This window comes from Mesitornis unicolor, unplaced genomic scaffold (genome assembly GCF_000695765.1).
Source record: "Mesitornis unicolor isolate BGI_N332 unplaced genomic scaffold, ASM69576v1 scaffold47186, whole genome shotgun sequence".
NCBI lineage: Eukaryota > Metazoa > Chordata > Aves > Mesitornithiformes > Mesitornithidae > Mesitornis > Mesitornis unicolor.
In genome coordinates, this window is record NW_010192538.1 from 13,592 (window position 1) to 26,262 (window position 12,671).

Below are 12,671 nucleotides of genomic sequence, written 5' to 3' on the forward strand. Positions count from 1 at the left end.
TCCCCTATTTTCAAAGGGCATCTTGTCATGTCTCATAGAACATTATGAAAGAAATTCTAACTCCACTTACACTCAGAAATGTCAAAGGATTCAGAGTTTCACACTTCTCAGTACTTATTTTATAGCTCTGCAAAAAGCATGCACAGCAGAGACACAGCCTACAGAGTCAAACAGGGCATGTATGGCAACTCTTTTCTTCCCCACATAAACACAGCATGGTTTGCTTCTTCAGTCACTGCATTCATCTGGAAGGTACTACTCACTTAATTTCAAACTGGAATGCTACAAAGGAGGGCAAAACCCTATTTATGCTGGTGCCTGTGGCCCCAGGACAGAGTGTGGCCAATTGTTTCTTGCTATAAGGCAAAAATCTTAGAGAGCAACAAATGCAGATTGCAAAGAGACTTACAGTGGATTCCTGTAAATCTTTACAACTACCCAATCACTCCTGTAACTGTTTGTGTCTCCTAAAAACTACTCCCATTTGCTGTCCAGTCTCAGCACTCATGTAGCTCTGGTAGAAGCACAAAACTGGCTTTAATGCTGTAGCCTCTGCTAAAAGAGACGCTCAGTAAAGCGGCTATCAAAAGATATTCTCTGAGCGTTCATACCAGCACGGAGTCTGCTCCCCTCTCTGCAAGGCTGGGTCATAAATATAGCAGTTGTAGACAACAAACGCAATGTGGTCACTGGAACTGAGGTATAATATGCACCACAATTAAATGCTGCTTTTTTTAGCTGGAATGGTTTAACATACAATTCATAACAGGCTCAAGTATTTTGTATTAAACAGTCTTTGGATGAAATACCACATCAGTACCGGCAGCAGGGACTAGACCCAAGTCTCCACTTCGCACTACTCAGATTCCCCATTGCTATTTTGAAAGATTCATGGATCAAGAGAGAACAAGCAATTAATCAGCCCAACCACAGCAAAGGAGGTGGAAATCAGGCTCATTTCAAGGTCATCTATAGCCTAGTAGGAAAGGCATTCACCTAGGAAGTGGATTTAACCAACTCCTTAGGCCAAAGGGACACAGGTTTCCCATCTCCTAGGCAAGTGTACTAAGCATAACGTTACTGCACAAGGAAACTTATTTCTCCGCTTTAAGAGAAAACAACAAACCATTCATCCATACTAAATGCCAGTTAAATGCAAGAGAACCTGGGCTTACAGTATGACACCAGCATCTGCAATTTGTCTCCAGCCAGGAGAAAGAGGAGATTTCAGCCTGAAATCACAGATCTGAGTACGCATTAATTCCATGTGCAACCTTCACGCTATGCCACCGCTTCCACCAAAAGGAAACTTGAGCACATGGGTCAAGTGAGTGCCAACCTGTTCCTAATCTAGATGGTGAGAGGAACAGGAACCCACCACAGAGAACATTACTGGGAAGCCTCAGTGCTCCCTTCAAGGAGACGCAGGCTAATTTGTCTGTAAATGCAGGTATTCCCCTTGAAGCCTCCACAAATCCGTTCTGTTAGCAGTACTGAGCCCACCCCTTCCCCAGCACCTACCTGTTACGTCCCGAATCTCTAAACCCTTTGGCAAATGGATTCCTATCAATCTTCAGACGAGTTATCTGTGAACAGGATTAGAGAAATTATTACCTGCAAGTTCAGCTAAGGAACACACAAAATTACTCTCCTGACAGCATTCAGCCAACAGTGGAGTAGAAACATCTTCACATTTGCATGGTTTAAGACGGTTGTCCTGAAACACAGCAAAATAAGGGCCAGCCTTCTCATCATTATTTTTGCAAATCCCCAGAGAAGCTAATAGGCATTTAATGCTACCAAATGGCAGGTTGGAATTCTGGAGAAAAAACTTCTGGCAAATGTCATTCTTCACCTAAGAGAGTATACTGCCTAACTGCAATAAAATTTAAATTAAATTTCATTTCTGTATGGGTCAAGAAGGAAATGTGGAAAGACAGATTATCTCTACCCTATTATACTCCATAAAAAGCCAGCAACCCCTGTCTCCAAAATACTTGAAATTTATTTAAATAAATGGGATAAGCAAGAAATAATTATATTTCAGTATTTACAAGGCTCTTCTGCTTTTCTCTTTGTAAAGATAGCAAGGCATATGTAATTTCCCAAAAGATACCTGCAATAACTTATGTGGAATTAATACAATGTCACAACACTATGGTGTTACTATGTATGTTAATACTGAAACAAGCTGCAGTAAGAGGCAAACACTGGAGTCACAGTTTGTAAACCTGCAGTTTACTTTTGACTTGGAATCTGTGTGGACGCAAATAAATTGCAGTTAATAATATACATCAAGTACAGTTAATAAGGAGGACTGCAACTTTCTTCAGATCTCAGCTTCTCTGTTAAGGTCCTGGGTGTTTTGAAATCACTGGAGTCAGGAACAAAAATGCTTTAAAAATTTCTACACAGACATGTATCTACACTTAAAGGTACAAAAACACCTTTAAAAATTGGGCTGCTCTTTGCCTTGACCTTCAGTACTGTATATATACTTAAGACACTGTTAATTATACTAATTAGGTGGTGTGATCTCCATAATGACTTTTTACATGCAGCACCTAGCCCACATGGCCTGAAGCCCCAGCTGTAGCCTCCAGGCACTGCTGCAATACTACTACTGGAAGCTACTTGTAATACAAAAAGGGTTTAGACAAAGCTTTTTAGTAAGTGGTATAATAAAAGTATCCTCTTTTCTTCTGTCTCTTACTTCCCTGGCCTACTCTGAAAGCCTGTGAAGTGCTAAGCAGAAAGCCCAAGTTACCTGCTGATTTTGGTACGCTGTGACAGTAGTGAAAACGGTCTCTGGGAAGGAGAAGGCCTTCACCCCTTCTCCTGAAGGGATAGGTTTGACAGGGGACAGATCATCTCCACAGTCTTTTCGGATGACATGGACGCGAGGCTGGTATTTATGCATAGAGTGAAGGATAATCTATGCAGTCGTGAAAGGAAAAAGATAACATTTATTAGAAAGGACATCCTGCTGTTTCAGGACTAAGAGCTTTTTGGAACAGATTATGGTATGTGTTTACCATGCCACTTACTGGAAATCAAATGTTTTCTTTAACCTCTGAAGGCTCTTATTACAGTAGCCTAATCCCTGTGCATTCATGTTATTGCCAACCCTAAGCATTCAAAAATCACAATTCAAGAGCTCCAAATTCAGACTGGCTCAACTGAGACTAGCCCAAAAAAAAAAATAAAATTAAAAAAAAAGTCAGGAAATCAGGAATAAAGTCCTGGTCCCACTGGAATTAGGAAAGTTTTGTCACTTTTTTCCACTGGAGCCTGAATTTGATCTAACAGGATTAACAGCAGCAGCATTCGTCTTTTGTTTTTGGAACCTTTGGGATAAGTTTGGACCAATTTTTTTCCTGATATCCTGAAGGCTGGAAACATATCTGGCTTTGAACAGAAGCTGAGTAAAATAATACCAAAATAAAAAATTCTGAAGTGTTAATAACCCTAGATTTATAATAGAGACAATGAACATCAATATACAAACCCCTCCCAGCATACAAAAGGTCAATTAAGAATAAAATATAAACAAGAACTACATGAACTCATAGTGCATAAAATTAAACACAAAAATACCTCTCGGTATTGCTTGCAAATTTTACAGGAGATTTAAAACACAGAATTCTCCTTTTATTTCACTCCAGCTAACCACTACTAAAAGAGAAGATTTCAAGAAAAAAAAAAATGGAAGCTCAACTATTATTGCTGGAGGGCCTAAGAAATTAGTAACTTCATAAATAAATAGTCCTATGGCTATAGGCCTGTGGAACTCCTAATCAACATTAAGGGGAAGCTTTTTAATTTCCTGCTCCTCGAGTAGCCTCAGAAAGTGCCTGCGCTGAGGCTCTCGACAGAGCCTCTCTGCCAGACACCGTGGAAGTTCATTCATCCAAATGGCAGAGAAGACATCACATCCATTTGGATAAACCAGGGTTTGGCTAGTTTAATACACCTGGTCCTGGCCAGATGACATGTCCCTGTGCTGGGTATGTCAAGTTGCTGGATAACCACGGGTTTTATTAGCCTGTAAGTAAGATTTTGACAATGACATCAGAGACTCCAATTAATTTGCTCAGGGAGTGCCCTATGGATGTTCTCTTACAAAGCCTTTCCCCAGTTTCTGAGATCTTGAACTGAGCAAGATTTTTATCAGGCAAATGTGTATTCTCTTTTACAACGCTGCTTTCAGTTCTCCACTGGCAAAGATCTACAAAATGAAAATGCAGAGAGAACAGCACATTCCTGACCTTGTTTTGCTGTGAACACCCACCGATACCAGGGGAGGGACCAGTGCAACAGAGAAAAACGACGGAGGAAAGCTCTGCTCCACCGTTCAAACCCATCGCTATTTTGTGCCTCGCCACCTGCCTGGGTGCCACTGAGGGTGTTGTGTTCTGCTCCCACCCCAATTACTTTCCCTCATCAGCAACAATAACCCAGGCAGCTACCAACAGCTCTGCTCAGGTATCAGAAATGAAGTCAGGGCACCTTGGAGATGATCACCATCATCAGCTAAACTGACCTCTTCAGAGCAACCTGGCCTGGCTCTGTGCTACACCAAAACTTCCTCCCGACAGACTGTTAGACCATTAGCAAATCCATAGCAAGAACTGGGTTTTACCCTTGATTTTGTACTGTACCTTGTACAATGAGATCTTTGTTAATGATCAGGACTCTGAATTATAAATAATACGTAGCTGCATAGCCCTGGTGAATTAAAAAGTAACACTACATATTGGACATAAAAGTAGAGAGAGATGCAATGCCCACTGAACATCTTTTAGCTTTATTATTCTAAGCATCACCAAAAGTTACTGTGATGAAAAAGCTAAGGAAAAGGAGATTTCTGCTTTTCCTTTCACACTGCATGCACATTTAACAGCACAAACAAGATCCAACAGTTCATCAGCAGAACCAGCAACTTTCCCTTCGTACTTTTAAAAGCCAACAACTAATAAAATACAACCAGAACAAACAGAAAACACCAAATGCCAAGCACGAACTGGCATTGCTTTCAAGTCAGACTCGAAAAGTCTGTCTCTCTCCACACACCTCTCACAGGGCAAGAGCAAAACGCTTGAGGGGGGAACAAACCTCTCCTGCCAAAGGTGATGTTACCCTTGGACCACAGCAGCTGTCTAGACATCACGATTAGATGGAAGATGCCACAGGTAGGGAGTATGGCAAGGCAACAGCCTGGGATTACCTCTGCAATACGATTTTTGAGAGATGCTGTCGAGATGAGGCCCAAGCACTGACCCTGAGCTTAGGTACCACCATGGCACAAACGTCATGGCTGGCACAAGCAAGAGCCCAATTCTCTTTTAGGGGGGAATGCTGATCCTCCGGCAGCTTGGCAGTACACGGACTACATAGCCGCCTCCCCACAACCGGCATGGTCCTCATCTTGATGTTGTTTTCCCCAAAAAGCCTCCTTTGTCCTCCCTGCAAAGCCCATGTGTTCAGGCCTTCTGCAGTCAGGGAAGCGCGTGGGGCTGAGGAGCATGGATTTCCTCTTCAGAAAGACAAAAACTGCAAGTGCAAATGCTGATGTTCCCCAGCTTTTCATTGTGACAAGAAGATATAAGTGTCCATTGACTGTAAGCAGAGCTTGCTACTGGAGCCAAGTTTGGGCAGAGTAACACAGTCTGCCTCTGCTTCCAGTCTCACCCCACTTTCAAATGGGGAGAAGAAAAAAACAACCACTAAGGAACAATTAACACACTAACAGCCTCATTTTCACTAAAAGTTAAAAGATGTTGCTCTGCATCAAAAAAATATTCAGTTGAAAAACATGGAAAATGACATTAAAAACATTGACTTTTCCCCTCTACTGAAATTCTGATTAAAAATTGCATCAAAATAGAAGAATCAGCCAGCTCTAACCAGCCAGAGGGAGACTGCTTTTACAGTGCAGCACTTACTCCACAGATGAGAGAAGGATGAGAGGCATTAACAAAGAGCGCCCAGATCTCGTACTTTGTGTCAACCGCAAAATGCAGGTTTACTTCTCCTTACCATCAGAACGCAGATGACAGACTCTAATGCCACAGTGTGTGTCTTAATGATGCCATCAGGCCTCAACGCCTCTACAAATAAGCACGCAGTCTTCCCAAAGTAGGGAATTCCCCCTGGGGACTCCCGTTTGAGATCAAAAACACACAAGGAAAAAATAACCTTATGAATTTTGCTTGATCTCCTCAGTCTGCAGTGGAACCCATGTATCAGAGAGCGTCCCTACGTGCAGATGTACTTCAAAATCTCCCCGCAGAACAGCACTGTAAAATTACGTCGTCACAAACTCCCACTCAAAATGCTGATGAAAATAGCAGCCGGCAGCGAGGAGCCCAGAGAGCGTTCAAGCAGCGAAGAAAGCCGCCTTAGAGATGGCTGATCTCCTTCCACAAGAGACTAATCCCAGGCCAACACCATGCAAGAGGAGCTGGCTGCCGTGAGCTACTACCACAATATAAATGCTGCACAGGAATACTACCTTAGCATCCGTTTGCAAATACTGTCCCCATTCCCACGGGCATGGGTCACTTCTCTCACTGGTTCTGAGAGTTAATACTTGGGAATTGGTAAAAGGGCTCTGAGTTGATCTCATGTGAGCTTCCCACCTCAACATCCACAAGACCGAAACCTAGCCCTGGGATTTTAACACAAAAACTCTGCCAAAGCTGACACCTCGGAGGAGCACGAGAAGAATAAAGGAAGGGTTTTGACAAGGATTAAAGCCCCAGAACTAGACAGCTCAGAAAGCAGACACAAAGGACAGCTAAAGCCCAACGCTGCTTCAACTACTCAAGGAATGATGGCAGCGTGTAGAGACCCCACCCAGGTTTCTCTGAGCCATTCTGTCTGCGCAGCAGGGGAAAAAAACAACTTTCTAATAATCTAAAATATATCCTATCTCCCATACAGGGGTGGGAGAGTCAAAACACTTTATGTAAAAACAAATATTGAAGGGACAGTACAGCCTTGACCCCCAGCTCTTGTAATCCCTGGTGCCCTCTGGAGAAAAATGGTTCCTTCCTGCTTATGAGAAACAATTGTTTTTTATATTCATCACAAAATATGATTATTCGTTTTCCATTATTGCTGGAGGCATTCAGAGGGTACATAGCTTTTTCAATACAGCATTCCACACTACCATAGCTTTAAAAGAAAAAATGTACCCATTGGAAGAGACACTTTTCTGCTTTCTGCTTTTGCCTTTTCTGGTAATTATGAATGACATGTTTGCAATTTCCCAGATTTGAGAAATATGAAATTATTTTACAGTCATACTTCTTTTGTCCTTTTATTTTAATACTTGAATTTCCATTTTGGGGAGGAGGGGCGCTGCCGTAGCTCTGAATCAGTTCAATGTGTCTCAAATCGCTGTACTAGCACTTTGCTTCACTAGTTTCCAAATTGAAACACTTAACTAAAGACCAGAAAATTTATATCCCCCCACATTATGAATAATGGTGTGCTGTGTACGCTACACAGGTTTCAGCTCAGAATACAAACAAAGCTAAGATCTGGGAGGGAAAACCACAGCAACACAATTCTCTACATAGCTGAGATTTGATCACAGGGCAGCTTGTGACTGCAAGTGCCTGGGTGGACCTCGGTACCCACGCATCACTCCTCTGAAACCACCGAGTACAAGAGCTAGCCAGGATGGGTAGAACACCACATTTCACTCCTTTTTAAAGCCCTTACCATCGACTCAGCACTCGGAAAAAGCAACGCCCACTCGAGAGGAGTCGCAAATACACAAATGCCGGTGAAACTAAAGGAACTACCTGCACTAACCTTCGCTCAAACACACACTGCCAAACGAGACCCCATAACTGTAACTCTGAAAATAAGCAACGTAAAACACCTGAACAAAGGCACTGTTAACTCAAGGGATGTCAGTACCTTCACATTCACTTTAAGGAAGAGTGTGATAAAATTATGATCAGTATTATATGAAAGGGAGGCTTTTTATCCTTGTTACGACCTTCCCTAGCTCAGTCCAGCCGCTCTCCTGTGTTCCTGCCACTGTAACATAGATGTTGCAGCTCCTGCACAATTTGAGCAGAGTCTTGCATTAAATCTCCTTTGCAAACACAAACAGGGGGAAAAAAATACCTCATACTTAAACTTGGGCCATGTACTGACAAAATACCTGGCTTCATGTCACAGAGTTACGACTACACTGAAAGATGCAGGTCGTATCTTTATACTCTGTGCCAGGTACGTTTTCTTTCACTCCCTTCTGCAAAGGAGAAAGTATCCTGGTTAATAAATTGGGCTACGCTAAGGACAATGGAATCCACATCCTGTCTTGAAACCTGCCTCCAGCATCTTAAAACTACCACTTGGAACTCGATGCTCCTTCTGAAAGGAAGCCAACATTTGCCATTTATTACAGGATTCTGCAAAAATAAAGACTTTACCCTGGCTAAAAAACAATTCCTGTTTTTTAATTACTTCCTAAGGTGTCAAGCAAAACTATTTTAGGGATTGCTGGAAAGATACTGGCTTACATCTGTCATGTTTCAACAGTTTTGAAGAGAAAAGGAAATATTAACATAACACATTTTGTCACATTAGATAATGTCATAACTAAACAATTTAGAACTTGCAAACAGAACACTCATACTGCATACGTCTTCGCCAGTTTTTTCAGAAGTAATGAGCCTCAGCTGTGAAAGGGTCTTGCTTCATAAGGTATGTAATAAATCACTATCAGAGTGAACCCAGCTCCCATGTTGTTCGTTTTTGACTGCAATTATTAACACCTCATGGGATTTCACACAAATGTTTAGGTTAAGAAAATAGTTAAGTGTATTTTTATTCACATGAAGTTATTACACACTATTAATGTTTCTTCTAGCCACTTGTGAATTTAAGCGTCCCTTTTGATCGGAGCAGAAGTTGCGAGTAATACACTCAGTGGGAAAACATGAGAGCAATTCTGCCCCTTCGAATTTGGCAATTTAGCCTTGTAAAGTCTAACTTTGCAGAAGGAGCCCTCTTTTTGAGGGGGGAGTAAAACAGCAGGCTCTAATAAGCAGTTAATTATCAGAGCAGAAAGTAAGCAGATTTTAGATCTGGACAGTAAAGTTCCAAAACAGCTTTGAAAAGTCAAGCCTATTTCTGGCACTCAAAGCTGCACATCAGAGTCTTCCAGGGCTGAGCAATGCGCTTGCATGTAATCCTGCAGAGGAGCAATTACTCACATGGCCTTGATCATCCAGCTCGTTGTTGGTAAGCTTCAGTTTGTCAAAGCTGATCACTTGTCTCATCCACGTCTCCCCCGACGCAGGTGAGTCGGGGTGGATATAAACACGAGGAGGTACCGGGGAGTCAGCATTACCAGCCACCATCCACTTGGAGCTATGATACACGTACCTACAACAAGAAAACAAAAACCTCTCACCACAGAACTCAAAGTAATTTATCATTCAGTATTAACAAATCAGGGCCCACACATACAGCAAGAACCCACCAATTAACAAAACATGCAAAGACAATAAATAAAAGCAGGGGTTTTTTTAGTTTCAAAACATAGTTTTGTTATCTGCAAAAGGCTAAAAACCACGCTCTGATCTGACCTTTATTCTTCTTAAAATCGGTAAGAGTCTGAACACCAGACTCTACACTGAACTTCATGCTGGTGTCAGTTCATTGACTGCTGCTGCTCTGAATACGCATCAGCAAGCAGAGAAAAACCAAGTTCTTCATTCATCAAATCGAGGACTAAAGCCATATTTGGAAGATTTAACATGTTGGGTCTAATATAAGTGTCTATAAATAAAGATATTGAAGAGAAATCACATCATGATTGGGAAAAATAATGAAACTACATCAAACTATGCTCTTGCTATTTCTGCAAGACTGTATTACTTTTCTTGAACAGTATTGCAGAAAGGCTTAAAAATGAAAAAACCAGAGTTCAGATTTCATTCGATAGGCCAATGCTGACAAAGTATTTTTCTAATAAAAATACTGCCTGCTTTGGTAGAAAAACTATTTTGAAGGCAGACACTTCGCAGTGCAATTTAAAAAGCACTAACTAAAAACTTCTAGGTATTTTTTTCAAGTACAGTAAAATTCCAGTAATTCAGCTATATTTCTTAATAAAAACAAGAAAGACTGTATCACATCATTTGTTTGTACAGTTCAGTTCCTTATTAGAAAAATAGGAACATAATTGGAAACGAAGACAAAATGATCCAGTACATGCATTGTTCCATACAATCCATATCAAGCTGAAAAACTGAGAGCTGTAATTGTGGTGAAATTCTCTCCTGGAGACAAATTCTCAACCCCAGATCACAGTCAAATGTTGTGGGATTTTTCATTAATTTCTTATTTGTTGGTTTATACTAAATGCTTGCTTTCCATAAAAACATAAAAATATTCTGAGCAACAGCTTCAGCTTTGAAATATTTACAAAGTCCAATTTTGCTAGAAATCTAGACCTAGATGAATTTGGTTTTCATTTCCATTTAGTTTTGCTATCTGCTATGACAGCTAAAGGCTGGGCTTCCTATGTCTCTGCTGTCACATCTTTCAAATGTAAAGATCTGCAGTTTGTAAAGCCACAGGAACAGCCAAAGTTAAAATAGCAATCAGCAATAAAAAAAATCATGCAAAGAATGAAAAGTGGAAGCAAGTAAAACATGTAAAATATTAATATTTGGCAGGAAGGTTAAGGGTGTGGTATTAATGCCTGACTACACAAATTTAAGTTTGCCAACTAAGAAAATACTGCTCTTCATACAACTTCTGTTAAGTTACTTCAGTTATCTGGGTACCACATATCACACAGGGCAGGCAGTGCAGATCAGTATGACTATTTTTAAATTAAAGGAGGTTTAAACAAATCATATTCAGTATAACTGCTTTTAATTTTCAATATTAACATTTTTATTCAATTTGAAATAATTACCTCCCTTTTTCTACGAATTAAGGAATTGCTCAGACCTTCAAGGAATTAAATGCTTAGATCGCTAAGTAAAGGCACACATGCAACACAAAGTAAGAAGAGGGCTTTCATCTGAGCTGCATTGCACTGGTCCAGAGAAAAAAAGCCTTTTTTTTCCTCCTATGGTACAGTCAGAAAAAGCCTCCACTACTTGTGTATGTATGTATGTCCAGTATGTACTGGACGTTCTCAGCACTGATATCTGCACCTTGTTGAAAAACACAAAGTCTAAAATGGTCCCAAGAAATGTCTTACATACTGCATGAGTAAAGGACAAAATTGCAGTTAATGTGGTAAGGAGACACAAAAAACATAGGGCAATGTTTGCTTAGGAAAGGAGGCAGCCTTCCTGCAGCACCAACCTTCCAGTCTTAACCCGAAATATTGCTACTCCTACAATTAAACCTGCAGCGGTTTTCCCTACATTATAGTAAGTACAGGGTTGAAACAATCCAACCAGCATTTTCATGTGTATTTGTTAATAGGAAATAATTCCCACAGACATGATGAGGAATAAAATACAGCGTTTCCTGATCACACCAGAACTGCACTCCCTGAAAGCCAAAACCTGAGCATCTGCCCACAGTACCTACACTGCAAAAGGCAAATGTAAAAAGAGCTCCAACAGAAATTTTAGCTGGTTTTGCAAAATTTATTTTTTTTTAAAATGTACTGGGATGAAAACAGGAATCTGAAGGAGAGTTAAACATGATCTTCTGCTAATTTATATAGTGTTAATGTTTTCTTCCAACAGCCAAGCTCCCTACAGCTTGCATCATCGTTTTTTTTGCCTAAAAGTCATCATACCTGTATCTTTTGTTATCCACTGGCACAATATCCATAGCAATATAATACTGCTGATGTGGGTCTAAACCCGAGATCTTCACTCTCATTGCGGGAAACATCCGCCTGAACATGGAAAAAGAGAGGTCATTTTTAATATGAAACAGACTCGGGAACGGTTGTTTAGGAAAAGTAACCAGTTCGTGGGATTTTTCTCGTTCTTCCTTTTAGCCTACAGAGTCCTTTTGGACTATTATGGTTACATAGCCATGAAATGCCCCATTCGATATGTCAAAACAGATTTCTAAAGTGCATTTACTTAAACAATGCTTCGTATGTTTGGGGATACGCTTTGGGAGTACAGCTATTACCACATCATTTCGACTTTATTGTTAAGACAGTAAATCATTTGCTTTTGAGACTCGACTTTAGCAGTACGCGCTTTTAAAGCCCTTTTTGACCTATTTAGCTAGAAATATATTCCTGGAGACGTGAAAACACCACCTCCACCCAGGAACACCGATATTTAAGGGAAATGTCAATCGCACGGAGGCTCCGGCTGAGCAGCGAAGGGTGCGATCATTTCTGCAGCAGCAGAAGATGGAGCGGGACCCGAGGCGGTGCCACTGTCACCCCGCAAGGACGCGGCTGTGGGAGGCACCGCGCCACGCTGTGACCCAGCAATGTGGTCTTTATTGGGACCGGGCTTCCTGTCTGCCACTCGCTAAAGGTGAACCCTCTGTCTTTGAAAGGTGTAGTAAAACTTCTTTATTGAAAGCAGAAACGAAATCTACGAGGTAATTTCTCACAAAAAGGAAAAAAAAAGTTCAAGATTTAGCTCCTTCTGCGGAGAAAACGGAGTAATTAACCGACACGGTGGTTTTAACATAAAAATGCA

The 12,671-nt window shown here is 41.0% G+C and overlaps 1 protein-coding gene across 1 annotated transcript in view; it reads right to left on the reverse strand.

Annotated features, from left to right (window-relative positions):
* The window catches only part of TBX18 (T-box 18), a 16,999-nt gene extending 4,847 nt beyond the window's left edge, over positions 1–12,152 (reverse strand). The window contains exons 1-5 of the mRNA XM_010187129.1: positions 12,145–12,152; positions 11,798–11,899; positions 9,240–9,411; positions 2,768–2,935; positions 1,522–1,586 (exon numbers count right to left, since the gene is read on the reverse strand). Coding sequence (XP_010185431.1) covers positions 1,522–1,586; positions 2,768–2,935; positions 9,240–9,411; positions 11,798–11,899; positions 12,145–12,152 — 515 coding nt within the window. The remainder of the gene's footprint in view (positions 1–1,521; positions 1,587–2,767; positions 2,936–9,239; positions 9,412–11,797; positions 11,900–12,144) is intronic.
* Between the last annotated feature and the right edge of the window lie 519 nt (positions 12,153–12,671).